The sequence below is a fragment of the Podarcis raffonei genome, chromosome 5, assembly GCF_027172205.1.
Source record: "Podarcis raffonei isolate rPodRaf1 chromosome 5, rPodRaf1.pri, whole genome shotgun sequence".
In the NCBI taxonomy this organism is placed as follows: domain Eukaryota; kingdom Metazoa; phylum Chordata; class Lepidosauria; order Squamata; family Lacertidae; genus Podarcis; species Podarcis raffonei.
The window spans coordinates 6,582,231-6,607,693 of record NC_070606.1 but is presented as its reverse complement, the minus strand read 5'-3'; the positions used below and the strand labels follow the sequence as shown (position 1 = coordinate 6,607,693).

General features: G+C 42.7%; 1 protein-coding gene across 1 annotated transcript in view; it reads left to right on the top strand.

Moving 5' to 3' along the window:
- SEMA3D (semaphorin 3D) overlaps positions 1-25,463 on the top strand; it is a 192,611-nt gene that overhangs the window by 50,482 nt on the left and 116,666 nt on the right. The window contains exons 2-3 of the mRNA XM_053387700.1: positions 2,896-3,073; positions 22,156-22,316. Coding sequence (XP_053243675.1) covers positions 2,950-3,073; positions 22,156-22,316 — 285 coding nt within the window. The 5' untranslated portion in view covers positions 2,896-2,949. The remainder of the gene's footprint in view (positions 1-2,895; positions 3,074-22,155; positions 22,317-25,463) is intronic.

Sequence of the window (25,463 nt, the reverse complement as noted above, 5' to 3'; positions counted from 1 at the left end):
TCCCACTGTAGTGCACTGCACCTGATACGTCTTTCTATACACGCATACTCAACGTTGTTCCTGGAACCGTCTCATTAATGGCTCCTTTAAAACTCTCTCTGGATTCAGTTAATGTAGTTTAAGAATAATAACATGGATATTATGTCAGTCAAGGCTGACAGGCTGAATTTATGGGTGAGTCACAACCCTTTTGCGTTAAGACTCTGCGGCTAAACCGCAAAACCTTCCCCAAGTGCTATAAGTTGCATTTAGATATCAGACTGAACAGAGTGGCCTATGAAGTCTCATATAGTTACACTGACTCCTATTGGCTGCTGTGAAAGCCTGGAATAAACTAACTATCCATCAATTGGCTCCAGCTCCACAGTTTTGTGGTATAATTGGAGTTATTGATGTTAACTAAGTTGGTCTTTGAAGGCTGTAGTCCTAAACTTACTCACTGATGCGAAAGACATTGACTTCAGTGGGACTTGATATAAATTTGACTGCTGTTGGGGGAAATGAACAGTTTCTTTTTCAGATACCTGTCAAGACACGAGGCAGGGCAAATTTGAAACTCTATGTAGTGTGGCGCTTCATCAGAGATTGGGGTATGTGCTGTTTCTTTTTCTCCCTTTATGCAACATAGTAGCAAGGGTGATGTCTCCATTAACATGGCTGTGGAGTTGAATGGAAGTGACCATTCCACACCAAAGACAGCCCCAATCCTATGGGTGATATCCAGCGTCAGTCACACTCGGAGTAAAGCCATTGAAATAAATGGGCTTATGTCTTCTCGGAAGTAAGCACAAGTGCCTTATTTCCAGACAGGCATGCATAGGATTGGACTCTTTGACACTAAAAATTTTCCTCATTTTCATATGGCAACAAAGAATATTGTGTGATCAGAATAAACCCGTAAGTTGTGGCATGCAAGAGAATACATGGCAGAGTCGGCCACTTTGCCTGTTATGGGGGAACACCCTAGCCTTGAAGGTGGTTCAGCTATGATAGGAGTCATGGGCAGCTTGAATATGTTTGAAATGTCTGATTTAAATGGACTGGCTGTAAACCTGCCTTCTAAGTCAGCAGGGACAAAGGCTGCCCCGGACTTCCCCAAGACCTGCTCCTTCCTGCTGCTGCTCCAGTGGAGACTGGTGCTCCCTGGGACTGGTGGGGCAGAAAGCAGGGAGCCCAAGAGTCGGTGAAGTCAGAGCCAATAGCACGTAGAGTTAACTGACTGATTCTAGTCCCCCCGTCCATCTTCTTCCCTTCTACAATGGCAATGCCAAGACTAGCGATAATGAATGAGTTGGTCCATACAGAAAACAGTGGCTCTTTTTCGCTCAGTCTCAGAGCATGGATCTCATTAACCCTTGACGATGGAGGGAGCAGGAATTTCCTATGGCTTGATGTCCCACGGGCACCATTGACAAAACAACCACCAGTCTCTTAAGAGAAGCTCTCGAGGTCTCCCTTCTGTTTTTAGGAGATGGAGCAACAAATTGGAATCTGATGGGGATCCAACTCCAGCAGCAGCCAAGTCCGCAATGAATAAAGAGGGAGACTCAGTTGGCCCCGATGTCGCTGAGCAGCTGCCTTGTGTATAAAGGAGGCCTAGTGTGTTGTGTTCTAAGGAGATTGTATTTTTTAAATAAATAGACAAAAGGGAGATGCACAGAAAGGACAAATGTCTTCAGTAAACAAAAATTGCTCACAAGAGGAAGAAATGTTCATTCTGTAGCCATTTTCAGGATTTGCCGAAAGCAGGCAAGTGCATCTTTGGATTTCTGGTTCATAATTTTTCTCATGTACTTGAAGGTACTTCCTCTTCTTCCCATTCATAGGCTCTTACTCAGGTGAGCCAGCCAAGATGTGCTCGTCTCAAGCTCATTTCCTCCTTTCCTTCCTGTCCTAAATGCTGCATATCTTCACGGTCGTCCATTGCCAGGGGGTGGGGAGATTTCTTGACTCAGTGGTTCTTTCTAAGGGATTTGGTGTGGATGGCCAGCAGTCAGCTGGAAAATCACATCTTAGGACCCATAACGTAGGTGGGCTGGATACAAAAGCAATGCCATCATTGGTTGGGCTGCAGCATCAAATGGTAGCTTGCATGTGCAAATACCCATCACTGGCGAATTGCTATCCATGAAACGTTTCTATTGCTCAGGGTCAGCCCAAGGACCATGGTTTTCCATGGAGAAAACAGCCTGTTTCAGAAGTGTGCCTGCTTGATGTTCGCTGAACACATAGGAGGAGGAGAAGTACCCTGCTCACCTCTTGCACGTGTGCATGCCAAACATTTGCCGAACTTGCGGAGGCTGGTTGTGGGGAGGGGGACGGGCAGAATCCAGACTGGGAATATTGCAGGGAGTGAGTGGCTCAGACCCCAACCCCAGCCTGCTGTTTAGACCGGGGGGAAATCTCCCAGTGACTCCAATGAACAATCTGCTTCAGCAAGCCCAGGGGTCAGCAAACTTTTTCAGGAGTCCACTGTCCCTCAGACCTTGGGGGGGGGGCAGACTATATTTTGAAAAAAATAATAAACGAATTCCTATGCCCCACAAATACCCCAGAGATGCATTTTAAATAAAAGCACACATTCTACTCATGTAAAAACACCAGGCAGGCCCCACAAAGAGATGCATTTTAAATAAAAGGACACATTCTACTCATGTAAAAACACACTAAAAACACACTGATTCCCGGGCTGTCTGTGGGCAGGATTTAGAAGGCAATTGGGCCAGATCCAGCCCCTGGGTCTTCGTATGCCTACCCATGAGCAATGAAATTTTTTCGAGTATATCATAAAATATTTTCCATTGAGAAGAATGCTTTTAGCCATCCTTCATTTAAAAACGAAAGAAAACAAATCTTACTTTACCAAAGACGATGACGTTTTATTTTTCTTTACAGATTTCTTTTGGATTGTTGAAAGAAAGGAGAAGCGCAAGAAAAAATTCCGGAGAAATGATTGAAACAATATCTCTCAAAACCCAACATCTTCATATGATGTTCTGCTTGGGAATGATACTCTTGCCATTGTCCGTAACATCTAAACAAAATGTCCCAAGACTTAAACTCTCCTATAAAGGTAAACATTTTAAGTGACTTTTCAGTGTTATTATTCCTGCTTTGTTGTACCATTGCCAACAAATATTTTCAGTTATTCAGATTCCTCCCCCCTCCGAAAAGTAACTCAGTTGTTGTCATTCTTTTGGAAAATGGTAAATAGCAACATAAGATATTTTAAACAATCTAGACCAAAACAAAACTTTGAGTAATAATGTTTGTATGTTTGTGAGGGTGGTGGTTGAGTGGAAAAGTCTGGCAACAGAAATGAAGACATTCAGATTAGTTTTATGACTCTCTAGCTGATAAAAAATGATTAAAAACAATAAGTTGTTTACATGGTAAATAAGAGTGCATTGCATGCTTTAATGCGAAAAACATGGCAAGAAAAATGGGAGCAAGAGAATAAGTCAGTCTCCTCTGATTGGTAAGAAAAGGTCCAAAATTCTTCACTGAATAAATGCCTTTAAAATTTGGTAATATATTGAGAATCCTCTATGGCACTGGTATAACCCAATTGTTTAGTTTAGCTTCTTTTGGCCACTATTTTTAAGAAGGAAAAGTCTGGCCGGAAAATATATTTCGAAACTCCATCCTGCTTTTTGTGTTTGCTTTTATTTTCTGACATTTGCACTCTGACTTTCTTCTATGATGACATCCATGGCAGCAAACATGTGGTTGCCAAGTAGTCTCCCACCCAAAGTGCTAATCAGACCTAGACCTGCTTTAACCAAGAAGGTAGACTCCTCCATGTGTATGTATACCTTACCCTGGAATTCTTGCTCTTGTAGCTGTGCCTGGTCTGGAATCCTTTCCTAATCTTATTTCTGGAGTTACATAATTCAAAAACAAATTATTGTACCAGTTTTTAAATTGGAAAATTTCAGAATCCAAATCTGACTTTGGAATTTTTAACATTTAACCTTTTTCCTTTCAGAATTCAATTTTTGAGGCACACCTAATAAAAACAAAACCCTCCCACAAATTTTGCTGATTTCTTTTTTTATGGAAATAAGTTTTAACCTGTGAACTATTTTATCCTAATGACACTTCCCTAAAATTAGTAAACTCACCGGTGTCATAACTGTTAGTGTTGGATGGTGGAGAAAGGAATCAAAATAGAGAAGTCTCAATCTCAATCCTTTGGGCTTGATGCAATGCAGCATCACAATGACTACATGAACTTGGCAATTGTTGGCCCTGCTTGCCCTCAGTGCCATAATTTGCCAGAAATGCTAAGAAGGAACCTCTGTACAAGAAATGGAAAGCCGTAGAGCCTAGGACTTGCCGATCAGAAGGTTGGCGGTTCGAATCCCCGCAACGGGGTGAGCTCCCGTTGCTCAGTCCCTGCTCCTGCCAACCTAGCAGTTTGAAAGCATGTCAAAGTGCAAGTAGATAAATAGGTACCACTCTGGTGGGAAGGTAAACGGCATTTCCGTGCGCTGCTCTGGTTCGCCAGAAGCGGCTTAGTCATGCTGGCCACATGACTCGGAAGCTGTACGCCGGCTCCCTCGGCCAATAAAGCGAGATGAGCGCCGCAACCCCAGAGTCGGTCACGACTGGACCTAATGGTCAGGGGTCCCTTTACCTTTACCTAATTGCACATTTTAATTGCACCTAGAAATGGACATGCAATTTGTTTGAATGTGCACACGGCAATACAGTGAGATGCAACCTTGGCCCTATCCTTGGGCAGAGTGAGCCTTCTGCTTCCTGCAGCTGATCCTGGAAAGCTGCAGTGAGATGTTGAAGGGCAAAATTGTGCCCTGACCTCAGGTGCAGGGAAGGATATGGTGTTGTCTTGAGCATTATATCAAGATTCACCTGATGGTCTAGTCACCTTCTGAACGTGGAATGGGCAGGGTGCCGGCAGCAGCTGTACCAGGTTTGGCCTTTTATCTCAGGCAGCAAAATGTCCTGGGGAAATCGCTGCAGAGCAGTGTTGGCCCTGATATTTTGCCTAAAACCAAAATAAAAGCAGATTTGAGGGTTTCCACTCAGGGACAAACATCTGGTTATTCTGAAGGAAGAAGAAGAAGAAGAAGAAGAAGAAGAAGAAGAAGAAGAAGAAGAAGAAGAAGAAGAAGAGGAGGAGGAGGAGGAGGAGGAGGAGTAGTAGTAGTAGTAGTAGTTTGGATTTGATATCCTGCCTTTTACTCCCCTTCAGGAGTCTCAAAGCAGCTAATAATCTCCTTTCCCTTCCTCCCCCACAACAAACTCTGTGAGGTGAATGGGGTTGAGAGACTTCAAAGAAGTGTGACTGGCCCAAGGTCACCCAGCAGCTGCATGTGGAGGAGCAGAGACGCGAACCCGGTTCCCCAGATTACGAGCCTACTGCTCTTAACCACTACACCACACTGGCTCTCAAAGCCCCCAAATGGTTTGATTAAGGTTGTCTCTGCCAATGCAGGTTCCCAAACACCAGGAAACAACTGCAAGGCAGGAGGGGAAGGAGAAAAGCTGAGCATAGCTGGATAATAAATAGTTTTCATCACGTTGTGTTTTCTTTTATCCCACTTTTAGACACTAAATATGGAAGATGCGTTTTGAATGCCTGTTGCACTCTTTTTCTTGTAATTACCCAGCCCATTGTCTCCTGCAGGCCAGCCTCCTCACTGACATCAGTTGTTTACACAGCAGCCAAACTAAGAATAACCTTGGAGAACAGACCCATATCCACTTTGTAAACAGTTATGAACTTGTGTATTTGAAAAGGGTCTTTGGGAGGAAAGAAGGGGGACATTTTTTTCTTTTTTTTTTTATAATATTTTTTTATTACGTTTCTTTCCAAATTTTATACATTACAAACAAGGAGTTTACAAGAAACCATTTTTTTTTTTTTAACAAAAATCCCAAATTGGACTTCCCCACCCCTTCCGATTCTGCGTTCTTTATATTAACAATGTCAGCAATTTGTTACCTTATGTCATACCTTATTGTAACTTTTACCTGTTATGTATCTATATTCAATGTATTATGTCAGAATTTTTATACCTTTAAAATAAACGTAACATGTTCAATTTCATATTATCTCCTTTTCTCTTTTATCACTTAGTTTACTATTTACTTAATCATAATTGCTAAAGCGTATCATTTTCAAATCATGCACCGTCTTAAGATTCATACAGTTTGTAATACTTTTGCAAGTAGTCTTTAAACTTTTTCCAGTCCACCTCAATTGTTTCTACATCCAAATCTCGGATTCTGCCGGTCAGTTCAGCTATCTCCATGTAGTCCATCAACTGCGTCTGCCACTCCTCCAGCGTGGGTAAATCTTGTGTCTTCCAGTTCTTTGCGATGAGTATTCTTGCTGCTGTACTAGCATACATAAACAAAGTTCTGTCCTTCTTTAACACCTTCTGGTCTACCATGCCCAACAGGAAGGCCTCTGGTTTCTTGGGAAAGGTATACCTAAATACCTTTTTCAACTCATTGTAAATCATTTCCCAGAAAGCCTTAACCTTTGGGCATGTCCACCAGAGGTGAAAGAAAGTCCCCTCTGCTTCCTTACACTTCCAACATTTATTGTCAGACAGGTGATGTATCTTAGCTAACTTGACTGGGGTCATGTACCACCGGTATATCATTTTCATAATGTTTTCCTTCAAGGCCGTACTGGCCGTAAATTTCATTCCGGTGTTCCATAACCTTTCCCAGTCTTCAAACATAATGTTGTGTCCAACATCCTGTGCCCATTTAATCATAGCAGATTTAACTGTCTCATCCTGTAAATTCCACATAAGCAGCAAGTTATACATTCTAGATAACAGCTTTGTCTTTGGTTCTAACAATTCTGTCTCTAGTTTCGACTTTTCCACCTGGAAACCAACTTTTTTGTCCATTTTGAAAACCTCTTGAATTTGAGCATAATGTAGCCAGTCTCGCACCTTATTTTTTAGTTTGTCCTGGCTCTGCAACTTCCAATTGTCTCCAATTTTTTCAGTCAATTCCCAATATTTCGGCCAATAGGCCTCCATATTGGGTCTTTTTCGGGCCTTGGCCTCCACTGGTGATAGCCACCTCGGAGTTTTACTCTCTAGTAAGTCTTTATATTTCATCCAGACTGCAAAAATTGCTTTTCTGACAATGTGGCTTTTAAACAATTTATGTGCTTTAACCTTGTCGTACCATAGGTATGCGTGCCATCCAAAAGCATTATTAAAACCTTCCAGATCTAGGACATCGGTGTTTTCCAACAAAAACCAATCTTTCAGCCAGCAGAAGGCTGCAGCTTCATAATACAACCTCAAGTCCGGCAGGGCAAACCCCCCTCTTTCTTTCGAATCTGTTAATATTTTAAACTTTATTCGGGGCTTTTTGCCCTGCCAGATAAATCTAGATATATCCTTCTGCCATTTTCCAAAGCAATCCACTCTGTCCACGATCTGTAAGGTTTGAAACAAAAATAACATTTTCGGCAACACATTCATTTTTATAGCTGCAATTCTTCCCAACAAGGAAAGTTTCAATCTTGACCAAATTTCTAAATCCTTTTTAACTTCCAACCAACATTTCTCATAATTATCCTTAAATAAATTCAAATTCTTGGAGGACAAATAGATCCCAAGGTATTTCACTTTTTTAACCACATTCAGTTCTGTTTCTCTCTGAAACCCCTCTGTTTCTGTAATTGTTAAATTTTTGGTCAGAACCTTAGTTTTTTGTTTATTCAACCTAAATCCCGCCACCCGACCAAATTCAGATATAAGTTCGAGAACTCTTTTTGTACTGGATTCTGGCTCCTGCAGTGTCAAAACTAGGTCATCTGCAAAAGCTTTCAGTTTATATTGTTTCACTCCGACCTCTATCCCTTGTACCAACCGGTCCTCTCTGATCATATTCAATAGCACCTCCAGGACTGAAATAAATAACAGAGGGGATAGAGGGCACCCTTGTCGTGTCCCTTTTTCAATTTTAAATTCCTCCGTCACCACATTGTTCACTATTAATTTAGCTTTTTGTTCTGAATAGATTGCATGTAATCCATTCTCAAACCCCCGTCCCACTCCCATCCCCTCCAAGTTCTTCTTCATAAACATCCAAGATATATTGTCAAATGCTTTCTCCGCATCAATAAAGATTAACACCGCCCTTGTGTTCCTGTTAGTCTGCAAAAGTTCTAAAATGTCAATGATGTTTCTAGTGTTCTCATATAAATGCCTACCAGGGAGAAAGCCAGCTTGGTCTTTATGAATTACTTCATTTAAGACTTTTTTAAGTCTATTTGCCAAAATGTCTGCAAATATTTTGTAATCCACATTTAGGAGTGAGATGGGACGATAGTTTTTAAGCTGAGTCTTTTCAGATTCTGACTTAGGTATCAATGTGATGAAGGCTTCTTTCCACGTTTCTGGTGCCCTCTTCCCATCCATAATCTGGTTACATACCTCCAACAAAGGTTGTATCAAATAGTCCTTCAGAACCTTGTAATATTTGGAGGTAAGTCCATCCGGGCCTGGAGATTTGCCTAGTTGCATATTCTGAATGGCACCTTCAATTTCCTGTGTGGTTATTATAGAGTTCAAGATTGATCTTTTATCTTGAGTTATTTTTGATAGTCCATTTATCTTTAAAAATTGATCTATCTCTGATTCTTTCTGGGGCCCCTGTGCATACAGTTCTTTGAAGTATCTGTGGAAGCACCTCCTAATTTCTTCTGGTTTCTGTACGGTCCTTCCATCAATCTCTAGATTTGTTATCGTGTTTAGCTTTTGTCTTTTTTTCAGCTGCCAAGCTAGCAGCTTTCCACATTTATTTGCTGATTCAAAAGATCTTTGCTTCATCTGTTTTATTTTCCATTCAATCTCCTGATTGATCAATTTTGAGTATTCTGCTTGGTGGACATTTTTTTCTACACAAGATACTATCCAGTAATTCTTCAAGCTGACCTGGCTTAATCCCAGAAGCAGAGATAGGACATGGGGGGGGGGAGATGGAGGCAGGCAGTTGAAAAAGGATGAGGCTGTGAACAACTGTGACTGTGGTCACCCCTGTGGGGCTTTCTCCTTTCCAAATGCCTAACCGGAGACTCTCAGCTGCCGCTGACCTGCACCTCCCCAGTAATGTCTATCAAATGAAACTTCTGGCACGATACCATGAGATTCAGCATTTCCCTGGCTTTTAGAGCTGAAGAACTGAAGCAGCAATGCTTAACACAAGAGGTTCTTCAGCAGGGTCAGGGGCAGCCTCACATCCCCAATAATGTACAGTTGAAGAAGAAGAAGAGTTTGGATTTGATATCCCGCCTTTCACTCCCTTTAAGGAGTCTCAAAGCGGCTAACATTCTCCTTTCCCTTCCTCCCCCACAACAAACACTCTGTGAGGTGAGTGGGGCTGAGAGACTTCAAAGAAGTTTGACTAGCCCAAGGTCACCGAGCAGCTGCATATGGAGGAGCGGAGACGCGAACCCGGTTCCCCAGATTACGAGACTACCGCTCTTAACCACTACACCACAGTTGTGCTGTAAATGGAGAACAGCAGCGCAAAGACTCTCCTCCTGCAAAAGAGGGGAGTGGTTGTGGGCGGGAGCCGGTCTCCGCCTCAAGCAGGGGGCGTTAGCCCCCTACCTCCCACTCACCTGGCTGCCGCACACCACGCCCACGGGCAGGCACCCAACCAGGTGCCTTCGGAGTGGTGTGGACAGGTGGCGGTTAGCCATTGGAATAATGTGTTGTGGTGTGTGGAAGGGCTAGGTGTGGCCATCGCCTACGCCTTCAATTTTTGGGTATTCCGTTAAAGGAATCTGGCGGTCGTGTATTCTGTCCGATGCCTGCGTGGCGGGAGGCCATGGCACGACCCTCGGTGACATCAGGGGAGAGCTTATAGTTGGATTAGCATCAACAGGCTCCACCTACTGGTGAATAAACCCCCCTGTTTTAGACTCACCCCTCTCTGAGGGGGTGGAGTCAGCTGACGTAATCCAATGCCTAAGCCACTACCTTTTCACTTGCTGTAATCAATAAAGTTGTGGCCTTTTCTTGACCATTAACCTTAAATCATGCGTCTGTGTGTTTTCATTCCACTATGCGGGGATCGGGTCCTCGAACCACAACTGAGGCGACATTTTGACATGGGATAATAAGCAGCTCTTGGGCAATTTCTGTAGTCCTGTTTGGGCATTCGGGTCAGATAGGGGAGAGAGGTTTAGCAGAGCTCTGCTCTGATGGATTACATAAAGACACATTTGAACCATTTGATGTGTGGGCCAAATCCTTAAGAAAAGTGCAGGAATTGACACTGGAAGCAAACCTGTGGAAGACCCCAGCAATGAGGCAGGAAGGGCACCAGCAATACTGCCTCCTTCTGTGTAATGTGTGGGCCAGCTCTGCTCCAGGATTCTACCGTTTGACCTCTGCTGTCTCCTTCCTCCATGCTTGCCTTTCTTTTGTCCTGCATTTTGAACCCAGCTCTGTCATTAACTGGCTGCACCATTCCTAACCCGGTTGCTTTCTGTTGGTTGCTTATTACTATTAAAATACTCCTTATTCGCTGTGCTGCAGCAATTACCAACACCTGCCTAGGACTGATTTTCCCATTACCCCAACTTTAAGTTAGCTTGTTACAGCTAACTTGCAAGATTCTTGAGTGCACGGTTGCTGAATCATGCAGTAAAATGACTACATTATGGCATGCACGCATCTGACTCCAGGCTGTTGTCTCCTTTAGGAAGGTGGACAGAATCTTTTGTTTACGCAAGGTGCCACTGCCCATCAGGCAGAATAATATGGCTCCTTGCCCTGTGGGTAACCAGAAAGAACTCTGGAATATTCCCACTTGGCATCATTAAACTGATTTGCCTTTGGCAAAAAGGATTTCCTTTTTCTTGCTTGCAAACAGTACAGCTTCCCTTCTAAATAACTTTCAGCAAAATGTCCGGCATGTTTTCCTAGAACTCCCCGAAGTGCTGATTGCTTTGGTAATGACACACACACATTTAAACAGCGGTGGTTAATTTTAAAACCCAAAGGCTTAGGAGAGAACACAAATCCTCAGCTATCAGCTAAATGTCTTCCTATTGCAGCAAAATCATTTTCCAGATCCTGATTAGTTGTTGATGTTTAGTCGTTTAGTCGTGTCCAACTTTTCGTGACCCCCTGGACCAGAGCATGCCAGGCACTCCTGTCTTCCACTGCCTCCCGCAGCTTGGTCAAACTCATGCTGGTAGCTTCGAGAACACTGTCCAACCATCTCGTCCTCTGTCGTCCCCTTCTCCTTGTGCCCTCAATCTTTCCCAACATCAGGGTCTTTTCCAGGGAGTCTTCTCTTCTGATGACGTGGCCAAAGTATTAGAGCCTCAGCTTCAGGATCTGTCCTTCCAGTGAGCACTCAGGGCTGATTTCCTTCAGAATGGATAGGTTTGATCTTCTTGCAGTCCATGGGACTCTCAAGAGTCTCCTCCAGCACCATAATTCAAAGCATCAATTCTTCGGCGATCAGCCTTCTTTATGGTCCAGCTCTCACTTCCATACATCACTATACGGACCTTTGTTGGCAAGGTGATGTCTCTGCTTTTTAAGATGCTGTCTAGGTTTGTCATTGCTTTTCTCCCCAGAAGCAGGTACTGATGGGTAGAAATACCCTATTAGAAGGATATCTATTGTGGGGTTAAACATTTTGAATTCTTGTAAGCAGTTCTAGGCATCTTGCCTGAGAAGTGGACAGTCTATTTAACTGCAGAGCCAATGACTAAATGTGCCCAGAGTCAGGCTTCTCCAGCAGCATGTAACTAAGAGAGTAGCAATGCATCATGTGACAAAGACTCTCCTCCCTGGAAGAGAGGGGAGTGGTTGTGGGCAGGAGCCCGAGCTCCGCCCCTGGCCGGGGGCCTTAGCCCCCGCCCCTCCTCACCTGGCTGGTGCCCACGCCCACTGGAAGCAGCCAACCAGGTGTCTCCGGGGGGCGTGTTTAGCAGCTTAATGCTGCGGCTCCAGCTCCGCCTCCTCCTCAGTCGTCGTCGTCCTGCAGCGAGTCACCCACCCTCCACTCCCATTTAGCTCAGGGTCTAGGTTTTTTGGCCTTGCTATGGACCTTAGGTTGGTCGCCCCGGTTGTCTGGGGGGCCTGGTAGGAATTTTTCCATTTGGCATTAGGCTTTTTGGTTTTTTCGCCTACCTCGTAGCAATCGTCACAACTTTTGTGGTATTGGTGGGTAGGTTAGGCATTGGATTCATGTGTGTCAAGGGCTAGGTGTGGCCATCGCCTATGCTATCTACCGTGGGTTATTCCGTTAAAGGAATCTGGCGGTCGTGTATTCCGTCCGATGCCTGCTTGGCGGGAGGCCATGGCACGACCCTCGGTGACATCAGGGGTGAGCCTATAGTTGGATGAGCATCAACAGGCTCCACCTACTGTTGAATAAACCCACCTCCTATAGTCATCCAATGCCTAAGCCAATACCTTTTCACTGCTGTAATCAATAAAGTTGTGGCCTTTCCTTGCCCATTAACCTTATATCACGTGTCCTTGTGTGTTTATTTCACATAGGGGGGTCGGGCCCTCAATCCACAATGGGAGTGTTACAGCTCAATTGTACAAGATTGCCCCTCATTTCATCTGTGATATGTGGGAAGGTATGCTGCTGTGTTTGTTATAATCAAGGCGGAGAAGGGGAAAAGAAACCAGGCACCAGGTTGACTGGATGCCTAAATATTTCATGCAGGTGACTAGGAACTGAGAATCTCACTGTCAGCTGTGCATACGGAGGATGTTGTTGCATTTGATGCTGTCTCTGGATTATTTCTTCTCATTGTGATGTTGGTGCCTAGGAATTTAAGACATTTTCCCAGCCCTGCTTAGCATCTCACTCAACAGGTTACTTTCTTGATAAGGGAGGAAATAATCTTCTGATTGCAAGATTGGACAACCAGCATATCTGTTACAAGGTAAACTAATTAAAAATCTAGGGGAACAACATTTCCCGTTTTGATTGCTGAAGGTCTGCTCAGTTTATAACCCGCTAACCCCAGCGCAGCCCATAAGCCATGTAGCGTCACCTTGTGCATGGCAACCCCACCAGGTGTATCTACGTCGCAGCCAAGAGACCAGGTAAAAAACTGGTGGTCATTTTTACTTCCCCTCCCACCATCCAGTGGCCAAGGAAAGGGGTGTGGTCCACCCTGGGTGTCATCCCTAAGAGGGGTGACATTGCTACCCTGCCCGTCTGGGACACTCACTGTGGGCGGCACCCCCCGGGACGCTTGCTGCAGGTGGCACCCCCTGACTTTTAGAAGACATCTGAAGCCAGCCCTCTTTAGAGAAGTTTTTAATATTTGATGTTTTATTCTGTTTTTAATCTGTTGGGAGTTGCCCAGGGTAGCTGGATACAGAAAGGTAGCCGTGTTGGTCTGCCATAGTCAAAACAAACAAAAAAAATTTTTTCCTTCCAGTAGCACCTTAAAGACCAACTAAGTTAGTTCTTGGTATGAGCTTTCGTGTGCATGCACACTTCTTCAGATACACGGATGTGTATGTGTGTCTGAAGAAGTGTGCATGCACACGAAAGCTCATACCAAGAACTAACTTAGTTGGTCTTTAAGGTGCTACTGGAAGGAAAAAAATTTTTTTTGAGGGTAGCTGGAGAAACCTAGCCAGATGGGCAGGGTGGGTATGTACGTATGTATGTATGTATGTATGTATGTATGTATGTATGAATAAATGAATAAATAAATAAATAGATAGATAAATAGATAGATAGATAGATAGATAGATAGATAGATAGATAGATAAAATTTCATAGAGAGGGATCCATAGCTGGTTCAGTTCTTCGTATTCCAAGGTTCTGTGACATGGGGTTCCTCTTCCATACTGACTTTGACCCTTCTTGGGTAAAGGTTGATGTAATGTTGAACCAGATCATCTCTCATATTTTGAAATATTGGGAAGAGTTTGCATGGGATCAGGAGCTCAACTTGTAACCTTTCATGTGGACAGTTTCCTTTTCCTTAAAAAAAAAAATACTCTTCCATTTTTAATTGCTTCAGTAACAAGGATGGCTTTGCTTTATTTGGCAGTCACACAAGAAAGATAAGCTGCTTAGGAACAAGGCAACCTGTGCGTGTCCACGGCCCAAGGTCCTCTTTGTAATAACAAATGCTTCAAGCTGGATACATTTCCATTTACGATGCTTCAGGATTAATTATTTAACTTGGCAGTGTGATGTTTTCTGAACTGGGCCTGTGACTTTTTTTTTTGTAACAACAACAACAATACTTGAAAAAGACCCTCCTCTTCTTTGTGCAGCTGTGTCTTTGCTCAGAGTTTGTTCAAGAATATCCAACATTAAAGAGCTGGCCATAAATGGTCAGGAGGAACTGTTTTGAACTTGAGACAACCCGCAGAGCTTTCAGGAGAGTGGACTTTATGACTGTATAGAGAACTGCTTTTATTTTTAATGAAACTTCTCCTTTCTGAGAGGTCTAAAGTTCACTTTTGTGGAAGGTCATCAGACTCTGTTCTGCTCAGCTCTGATCAAAAGAGTTAATTATTGCGGGCCCAGAAGAGGCTGGGAGTTGAAAGGGTTGTGATCCTCTTGCGTGGAGAATCTCTGATGGATGTGGTAAAACAATCGCTCTGTTACTGGCACTACAGTGATACCTCGGGTTAAGTACTTAATTCGTTCCGGAGGTCCGCACTTAACCTGAAACTGTTCTTAACCTGAAGCACCACTTTAGCTAATGGGGCCTCCTGCTGCCACCGCACTGCCGGAGCACAATTTCTGTTCTCATCCTGAAGCAAAGTTCTTAACCTGAAGCACTATTTTTGGGTTAGCGGAGTCTGTAACCTGAAGCGCATGTAACCTGAAGCGTCTGTAACCCGAGGTACCACTGTACTCTTTCGTTTTTGTCTTCCAGGAACAATTACTTTTTCTGTTAGCCAGTGAGTAATTGTTTGTCCGTCCCAGATTTGATGGGGAGCCAGGTGGGCAGGGGTCTTGGCAAATTGGCCTGGCACCGCCTTCTTACATTTATGGACCCCTTGCAGTCTTACTGGACAGTTTGGCGTGGCAGCAGCACTCTGGCAGCAGTGCCGTTTTAACTTCCCACGATGCTCTGGAATGCCCAGCATAGTTTCCATCCAGGGCATTGTGGGAAATAAAAGCCAAGCCTCGCAGACCCAGCTACCTTTTTGGCTTTGCCCCAACCTGGTGGAACACTCTATCGCAGGAGACCAGGGCCCTGCAGGACTTGACATCTTTCTGCAGCGCCTGCAAGATGGAGCTGTTCCACCTGGCCTTCGGTCCGGGCCCAGTTTGACCCCCCTCTATGGGACCCTCTAAGTTACCTCTTTGGCCCTTTTATCGGCTCATGTGGGACCTACATGGATAGCTGGCCCTGATGAATACTGAGGTTCCCGACCCCTATGGTTGTAATTCATGGGCAGTCATTTAAATCTATCCTGATTCTAAACCGGACACAGACAAGTTGGACATGAAAAATTATAGACCTATATCATTATTAAATAATGATTATAAAATCTTCGCAGAAGTTATGGCCAACCATTTTAAGAAAAGCTTAACAAACTTCATTCACACAGATCAAGCTGGATTTTTACCCAACAGACAATTAAAAGATAATATAAGACACATAATAAACATCATTGAATACTTGGAATGTAAGAATGAAATCCCTGCGGCACGAATCTTTATTGACGCCGAAAAGGCTTTTGACAATGTATCCTGGCAATTTCTACTAAGATGCATGGAAACAGCAGGAATAGAGGGCTCCTTTTTGGAGGGAATAAAAGCAATATACTCAAGTCAAAGAGCAAAATTGATTATTAACAATGATTTAACTGAATCTTTTGAAATTTCAAAGGGCACTAGACAGAGATGCCCTCTGTCACCTCTTTTGTTTATAATGGTATTAGAAATTATTGCAAATAAGATAAGAACAACAGCAGAAATACGGGGAATTAAAATTGGAATAAAATAATATAAATTGAAGACATATGCCGATGATATGATGTTATCATTAGAAAATCCACAAATAAGTGTTGTCAGGGTAATAGAATTATTAGAAGAATTCGGAAAGTTATCAGGCTTTAAATTAAATAAATTAAAAACTAAAATGATGACAAAGAACATGGAAGAAGCCTGGTCTTGACCGGGGAAGGTGGGGTATAAATAAAACTTTACTTACTTACTTACTTATTTTACTTACCTGATGTGGAGGGCAGGTGGGCCCTGCCAGCCTCATGGGTCAAAATGCTCATTTTGATTTTAGTTACCGGGGCCTTCAGCAATATAATTACAGGTGTGCATTATAGCAGGGCATGTTGGGATATAGATGAATTTATAGGCCGTTTGTAACCATCCAGTGAGTCTGGTTTTTTTGTGTACTCTGCTACATCAAACCTTCGTATTATTTACAGAGGGCTTTGCCCAAAATGCAACATTGCTGTTATTGACAAGCTTTCATCAGCAATGGCAGCCCCCTGTCTGCCAACACCAACACTTTCCCTACCACAGGAAGTTGACCATGGATCCCACAATCACAGAGAAGGGTTTGGATAGTGGTCCCAATCCCTTTCTTGAATGATGTCACTTTTTCATCATGGCAGTTAGGCTTGTTCAAACAAGCAGGGAAATTAGAGTGGGATGTTTAACTAGTTGAAGGAGGGAGGAATCTCTGAGCCATGTTTTCCTATAATTAAATCTTGCTATTGTACTAAAATCAAGTCTGCTGAATGCAAGGTGTGAGTGGGGGCACAGCAATTGAGGTGTTGGGTTAAGACTGCAGAGACACAGCTTCAAATCCCCACTTGGTGATGAAGCTCAATGGAGTAACTTGTCACCAACTTTCAGCCTAGCCTACGTACCTCACAGGGTTATTGTGAGGGAAAAGGTGGGTTTTAAGTCCAATAACAAATAAATAGCTATAAGTTACATGTACTGAAAAACAAAGCGTCATAGCTAGAGATCTTTACCTCCCTCTGTGGCTGTGATTCCAGTTTCCCTGCAAGAGAAGGAATGGCAACTGGACTCCATGTTGGGGGTTGACTTGAAGAGTTACAGAGGGTGAAGGCTGCTGCTGAAACAAGCAGCCAAGCAAACAAGATGAAGTTGTGTTCTGCTTACATTTATTTGTTTGAAACCAGCAGAACAAGGACTGTTTAAAGCAGGCAAGGGGGTCTCTGTTCTCCCCTCTATTTCTTACAGGACGATGCTCATGCTGTGCAAATGGTACAAAGCCCAAGCTTTCCCAAAGAGGCAACAATTTCCCTTGGACGTCAGTGGACCTTAATCATCTCCTGATAACTTGGGTCATTATGAGCTCATTCTAAATTCTCTGAAAAGATTGGACTTTAAGAGGAAACATGATTCCATGAAGCTGCCTTCTTTTTAGTAAGAATGATTAGTCAGAGTAACAGGGGGCAAAAACTATCCATGATATTTTCCCAAAATGTAACGCGTTGTGCTGACCCAGTTTTTTTGTTTTTTTTAATCAAATCAGTACTGGGCTGTCTAAATTTTCAAGCTGTTTCAAGCACAGGTCTCTCCTAAAAATTAAATGACTAAATCATTGTGTTCAATAGATGATGCTTCAGATATCTTGTGAAGGTGTATTTGGCATCTTTCCTTAAAATTGTGTGGGTGTGGGTGTGTGGGAGAGAGAGAGAATCTGTTCTTCTAACTTGAAATGGATGATTGGGTCATAAATCTATACATATACCCAAGTTTCACTGACCTGCAGTTTTGTCTGGAAACATCAAACATTGTCTGGGTTACAACAAAGCACACAACTAGTTGTGTGCACCCAAAGTGAATATTAGCTTGTGCTAACAGCTGTTCTGCCCCACCGGGTGCCATATAACAACCCACTTTGGAATCTGAAAGGAGTTTCCACGGTTGTGATGTAGCATGGAGCTTTGCTGTTCAAATTGGCAGGGTATGCATTCATTCAAAGGAACATGGGTAAGCCCTGGTGCATATCTATAGATCCTTTGGATCCTGGTTGTAGAGCTATGTTCTAAAAAGAGACATAACCATATCCCAATATTTGGGTATTTGAGGGAACTAGGCTAAACAAACCAACGTACAAAGAAAGAGAGGATATCCCAAAATGGCAAGTTAAACCAAAGGCATCGCTCTTCACTTGGCCGGTTACAAAGTATTGCATGCCACCTTTCTGATTTGTCTTTTCATGATCGCCATGATTGCGGACTTCAGGTCACAACCAAGCAGAACTGCTATGTGCTGCTCAAAGGTCTTCGGGATGATTGTACTGAGCAGAAGGAAATGTGGATCTGGACTTTATTCCTCCAACATTCAGTTCATTCACTATTCCTTGGCATTTGCATTGCCCGTCTAAAGACAAAGCAATGCAAGAGTCTTCTGGAATGCATGTCTGAAAAGCATTTCCTTCCATTTCTTGTAAGCCTGAAATAGCTGTATTCCAATAATGTGTATACTGCTCATTCATTCCAAATATTGTTGATGAGAAGGAAATAGTAGGCTTTGGGTCATTTCGAGAAGTATGAAAGCTGGACCCACAGACGATCCACCCCATGCCAAGATTCAACTATTACACTTTAGTTTGTAAGTGAAAATGAGTTGGTTCTTTCCCATCCTCATTTGTCTACATCACAGAGCCTGACATGATTTGATACGAATCAGCGTCTGTGCCCAGGAGAATGACTGGAGGCTAAAACAGCAATGGGTTTGTTGAAATACACTACCCTGTAGAGGTTCATTAATCTTTTCCTGTGCTCAAACCAAACCGCTGCAAATTATACCTGATAACAGCATTGAAATCCTAGCACTGTTAACCATGTCCCTCCCCTCTCTACTGCACTGTCTGCCAACTCAACATTAGTTTCGCATTGCTTAAAACAAAACAAAACAAAAAAACCAGATTTGTTTTAAATGTCTGGACTCTGAGCTGGCCTTCACACTGGCCAGCTCTGTAAATTACTGCCATTGGTCCCAACCACTTTAGGGCTGACAACTGAACGTTAGCTAACTTGTTTGGCTTTGTCCTGGTCTGATGATTATCAACTTGTAGTAAGATGGAAGTAAGCTTTTCCATGGGGGGCTGCAAGATGATCCTCCTGCTCAAATATGAAAAGCGCCATCACTATTAGCATTCCACCAGCTCATGGAAGTAACAAGGCTTAGACAAGCATTTCTCCGATGTCTTGACTTGAGTTTCCCACTCTTTCTCAATTGTTATGGTGTTCCAATGGACTTATTTACTATATATTTAAAATAGGTAAAGGTAAAGGTACCCCTGCCCGTACGGGCCAGTTGTGACCGACTCTAGTGTTGTGCGCTCATCTCACTCAAGAGGCCGGGAGCCGGCGCCGTCCGAAGACACTTCCGGGTCACGTGGCCAGCGTGACGAAGCTGCACTGGTGAGCCGGCACCAGCGCAGCACACGGAAATGCCATTTACCTTCCCGCTATAAAGCGGTACCTATTTATCTACTTGCACTTAGGGGTGCTTTCGAACTGCTAGGTGGGCAGGAGCTGGGACCAAGCAACGGGAGCTCACCCCGTCGCGGGGATTCGAACCGCTGACCATACAATCGGCAAGTCCTAGGCGCTGAGGTTTTACCCACAGTGCCACCCGCGTCCCATATATTTAAAATATGGATATATATTTAAAATATATTTAAAATTTTATATATTTAAAATATGGATGTTTTAATGTAGTTGTTTCACTCTGTATTGCTGTGTATTACAGATAGGTCTGTTTTTTATAATTGGATTTATTCTTTTTAATTTGTTGCCGGCTTTTATTTCCTTGTAAAGGGTATTGTTATTTGTTCTTGAAATAATAATAATAATAATAGATGGCCCTAGTCTTAGAGCTGACTCAGTGGAGCTCTGTAGGAAACTGTTAGCCCAGCAGCATAGCTGTCAACCTTCCCTCTTTTTTTGCTGGAAATTCTCTTATTTCAGCGCCGTTTCCCGCTGCTTCCTGCTGCTATCCCGGATTGTTAGATATCCCATAGACTGTCTCCGGGACAGGTGAAGCTGCTGGTCCCTTATTTTCAATTCTGAAAGTTCACAGCTATGCCCAGCCCAGCAGGAAACCAGAGACTTGAGAGATTTGTATCCTCAGTGCCAGCTTCTGGTCTTCTGCTGGGGCGCTGTTTGCGACGGAGATTTCTGGCAGCAAAGCGCACACTCCAATGTCAGCTCTGGGTTTTCCACCAGCACTGTGACTGCCTTTGCTCTGGAGGCAAAGTAGGGCAGAGATTGAGACAGAGACAGAATGATTTGTGGAGAGGACAGGTAAACTACACATGAGAGAAAAAGTGTGCATGCACACAAAAGCTCATACCAATAACAAACTTAGTGGGTCTCTAAGGTGCTACTGGAAGGATTTTTTTTATTTTGTTACACATGAGAGGAGGCCCTTTGACTGCACTGGATTACGGCAGGTTCTTACAGGTCCTCAGTTGTACTGGGGTTCTCTGCTGTTGTGGGCGAAATTGGCTGATAAAGACTTGTGAGGACACTAACGCACACATACATTTTGTCCAAAGCATTTACATTTTGTTCCCAGTTTGTCTTATTGATGAATTTGCTTGCATATTTGTTTATTAAAACAAAAACACGTCCCAGAATCATGACTCTAGAGACTGTTCAAGCTGTTTTACAATAAGCACAACTTCATTTAAAGGAGAGGTTTACTTTTGTTTACTTTTGACATCTCGTATATAAAGTCACACATAGAACATTCCAAACAATATCAGCATTATCATACACAGTTATAGATTCAAAAATATAAATGGTAAATGTCCATTTAAAAAATAATTCTCATTAACAGATTAATCAAATGATTTAGTGCAGAGCACAAGAGTTAATGTTTGGATCGTGTTTGACCCTGTAAAAAGTAAATAACAGCCTCTCACTCTGCCATGAATTTAGGATGTGGCTGCAAACATTCATAAAATCCCATTACAGTCACTAACAATAATAGATAAGATACAGTTGCAAGGAGAAAAAGCAAGCAACTCTCAAAACAAGGAACTAACAAGGTTGCTCCCAGAAAAATCTCAAGTAGAACTACAGAAATGCAATGCCCACTGGAATAAAAGAGTTCTCATTGGCCTCTCACAACCCTCTAGGGTGCTACCAGAAAAAAAATAACCTTACTTCTTGTGTTGATTAACACAATGCTGGGATAAGGAGCAAGGCCAGGGAGATCTCTGTATTGGAAAGGTATAAAACATTTACATGTGTACATGATGTTTGGGTGCATAGATCACTGAAACATGACCATTGCTCAATATGTTTTTAAAAGTTGTTGCCTTCATGAATCAAACAGTTGCATCATTTGCTAAACACATGGACATTTGATGGCTCATGCAAGCAATGTAACATTCAGGAAAGGAAATTAATCCAAAACTGTGCAGTTGGCTGGGTAGTTGCAGCACTGAGTTCCCTCTCAGGTTGCTCAAATCCACAGTCTACATCCTAATTTACATTATTCATTTACTTTCTTTTATTTAACATATATATAAATATATATATATATATTTCCTGATGGTAATGAAACCTAAAAGGGGTTTGCAATAAAAGAAAACATTAAAATTATCAATAAAATATTGTTAAAGCAGGTATTTGAGAAGCATTCAAAAACTAATTCATATCAACTGCAAGCTAAAAAACAAAATCTAAAGGCATGTAACTTCTACATATCTGGATAGGCTTGTTTAAACAAAAATATTCTTAGCGGGAGGGAGCTAGAAAGAGTAGAACAAAAGTCCCTGCCTCATTTCAATATTGATATATTGATGATATATTGATATTAATTTCTTACAGATTTGGAACGAATATCATGTGGCAGATACACCAGTGCCAATTGCACCCATCAGAGCAGTCAGGTGGGCTCACATTGGGGTAGGATAATTCCACAAGCCCACTGGTAAAAGGCTGTTCATCACCTTGAACTTAGTTCAGGAGCCCCAGATGGAGGAAAAGACACACACAGCTCTGGTGTGCTACCCTCCTCCCCACTGTCCTATAGCAAGAAATGTTGCATGCTCCTGTTATCTTAACCAGTGAAGAGCGTGTTGGGTGCATATATTTACAGAAGACACCAATGAGCCGTGTGTATACATTTTTGGTGATAAAGGTTTTCTTCGTTCTCTCACAGACTTGCTGCTTTCTAACAGCTGTGTTCCATTCCTGGGCTCGGCGGAGGGGCTGGACTTCCGAACTGTGCTACTCGACGAGGAAAGGGGCCGGCTGCTTCTCGGCGCTAAGGACCACATTTTTCTGCTCAGCCTGGTTGATTTAAACAAAAATGTAAAGAAGGTCAGTTTATAAGAGGATATATGTGTGTTCGTTTCAGCTGATAAATTCATTTTTAGCCACTCTGTTCCTGCTTTCGTTGGACAAAGAGCGAACATTGTTTGTCATGCACCATCACAAGGATTTAATAGCTTCCCCTCCCACTGTTAACGTGGTTTGCTTTTAATAAACTGGATTTGTCAGCACGCATGGCCTCTTGTACAGTAATATAACATGACAAATATCGATTGGACTTCTGCCCCCATCTAGCTGAAATGTAAGCAAATGGCAACATCTCTTCTTCCATCTTGTGTTATGACTACCACGTCCAAGCAAAGGCAGTCTTCACTTAGCCCAAGTTCTCATCTCAATTATACCTATTGTGCAGGTTTTTTCAGCCAAAAAGTTTGACCCTCTACAATAGGCTCTCAGAGTTTTACAGAAACAATTTAGAAACATTGCCAACATGTGTGCGTTCATGCTCACAGCCTGGGAGTGTTTCCCGCATCGTCTATTCCCAGAGCTCAGTCTTCTCAAAGTTTTTAATGAACCTCCCACAGTCAATAATCAAAACTAAGGCTCCTGAAGCATAACCTTTCATATAGCAGAAGCTGGAATATATTTAAAAGATACTCTTAGACCATTGCTTCCCTTTGGCCCAAATTGAAAACCCTGGTTTGCACAAGTACCTTACTTTATAAGGGTGTTTGTGGAATAATATTTCTGTGAGTTCCAAGGCAGAGTGGCCTCAGTCTCACCTCCCAGATTCATGAGTAGATTGGAACACAATTATCCTTTAGATTTTACACAGTTCTCATTTTTAAAAAAACAAAGCGAAAGGTACTTTTACATTTATAAGGTGCTTTTTTTAAAAAAAAACTTTATTGAGAAATTTTAAAATTTTTTAGCAACCATGAAGTGTTGTCTTGCAAGATGAATACATGTGCAGATGTTGTATCTTGCATTCAGTCTTCCACAAGACACATTTTCAAATAAGATATAGTTAGAAATGCGTGCATTGAGCTAAAATACTATTTAAATACACATTTTGTGATATGTTTTTTTTTCCACTTTGTGATAAAATTCATACACAAGCACACAGGCACACATGCAGAATTTGCAAATATCCCCAGTGTAATATTCCTAATCGATTAGAGTTTCCCCACTCCTTCATAGAGTGATCAAATCAGTTGCATGTTCAGATCCTGAGTCCTCCCCAATAAATAAAGACACATTTGACTCAAATTTTAGTTTTGGTTTTTGGCAGAATTTAGGCCACAACTTTTTTTATTACAGAAAAGTGAGTGGTTGCATAGGCTCTGGTTCAACTAGCTCCTTGAACCCTTGCAGGTAGCACTGATCCAGAGCTCTATCATAGGTCAGCCAAGGGTGAACACCTGAGGTAGGTGAAAAGCCTGGGAACAGACTCTGTCCACTCCCCAGATGCTCCCCTGGACTCAGGCACGGGCACAACCCCTTTTCGGGGGTTGACCAAACTAATCTGAGTCCCTGGAGTCCTTTAACGGAATACCCTTCACATAGGGATTGGCCCAGCTCCGCATCCCTATCCACCTTGAACCAGTTCCTATCCGCAATCTTACAAGTTGTGATGATTTGCAGGCGAAACCCAAATGGCAACAGCCAATCAGCCAAGTGGGGAAATTCCTACCATGCCCCTGTCCCAACGACAGACGACACATGGCGGCATAGCAAGGTCAATTGCTGAAAAAACCCTAAATATAGGGGGAGGTGGGCAGGTGTTCTGATGCACAAGCGAAAAGAGGAAGTTCTACGACGCGTGCATGGGTATAAATAGGTCCCTTGAACTGTTTGCCTTCTTTCCCATTGGCCAAATTGAACCCAGCAATGAGGGAACACCAATTGGGCTTTGTGGCTGTCCAAACGACCCTGCAACATGTTGATCTCACCACAACATGTGCCCTCTGTAAGGAGGACACATAAGGAACATTCATATTTATCAACATGCAGACAACACTGAAGGCATTTAGAGTGAAGGCAACGCTTCTTAGTTTGACCACATAGAGTATCCTAGCCAATCAGCAATTGATGAAGTCACAGAAGGCAAATAAATCTTATTGAGAGCTGTACATTGAGGATTAATTACATTTTTGGTCCCTTTCAATGTGATCTCTTCCCTCAATATAAGGGAACAGTGGATGCTTTTCATCTCTGGCTCTAATGTTCATGTAGATTTTCCCCTCCACCATTAGGTGTCCACTGAATACCATTTGTCATAATAGAAGCATCAGGTCCTGTTCCAAACCCCGAGGAGCTCAGCCCCAAGTGATTGCCAACCCCCCTCCCCAGCCTGTGCAGGTTGACTCAGAGATGCATCCCATTCCATTTAATGGGGCTTAAGTGTGTAGAGGATCACAGCCTTGCAGCACAATCGTATGCATGTCAACTCAGAGGTAGGTCCCATTGAGAGCGGTAGGATTTTCTCCCATGCATATCATTGCAGCCTTAATCTTAGAAGCTTGAATAATGTTCCGTACGTACAAAAGCCGTAACGCTCTGATGAGACGCAACTTTCTCAACAATGCCTAACAGAAAACTGAACTCAGGGGTATCTGTGGTGATGGCAATCTCCTTACATAGCTGTCAACAGCCTGAAACCGTGCAATATGGGAACCAGATGCTTGCGTGAGAAAACTTTTGATTTGAATATATTACATTGCAATAACTGAGACTATAATTATATTTTGATGTAATTAAAATATTTTTTTTTGTCCCTCTGTCATCGATTTCTACTTTTTCCACAAGCATAATAATTCAAAAGCATATTGGTTCATGTATTGATGGCTATCCCAGACAATGGATGTTAAGTTATTTGATGGGAGGTGGGAAAGAGGATTTAAATCACCCACTAAGGCTGGACTTCCAATAAATTAATCTACAGGCAGCCTAGTTTTCCCATGGCTGAAGCTGTTGACCATCCAAGCCAGTGCAGTTTGCTTATGTACCTCTTTGTTCTTGCTTAGCACTGCACTTTTAGAGTGAGTGAAGTGAGAGTACAAACTTCCTCCGTATTTTCACAATGATCCTGTAAGGTGAATCTGCATTATTTTCTCTATATTGTGGCTCAGCAGAGACAGAGAAGTCAGCATCTCTGGTTAAGGCTAGAACTAAATAACATAGCAGTTATTGGGC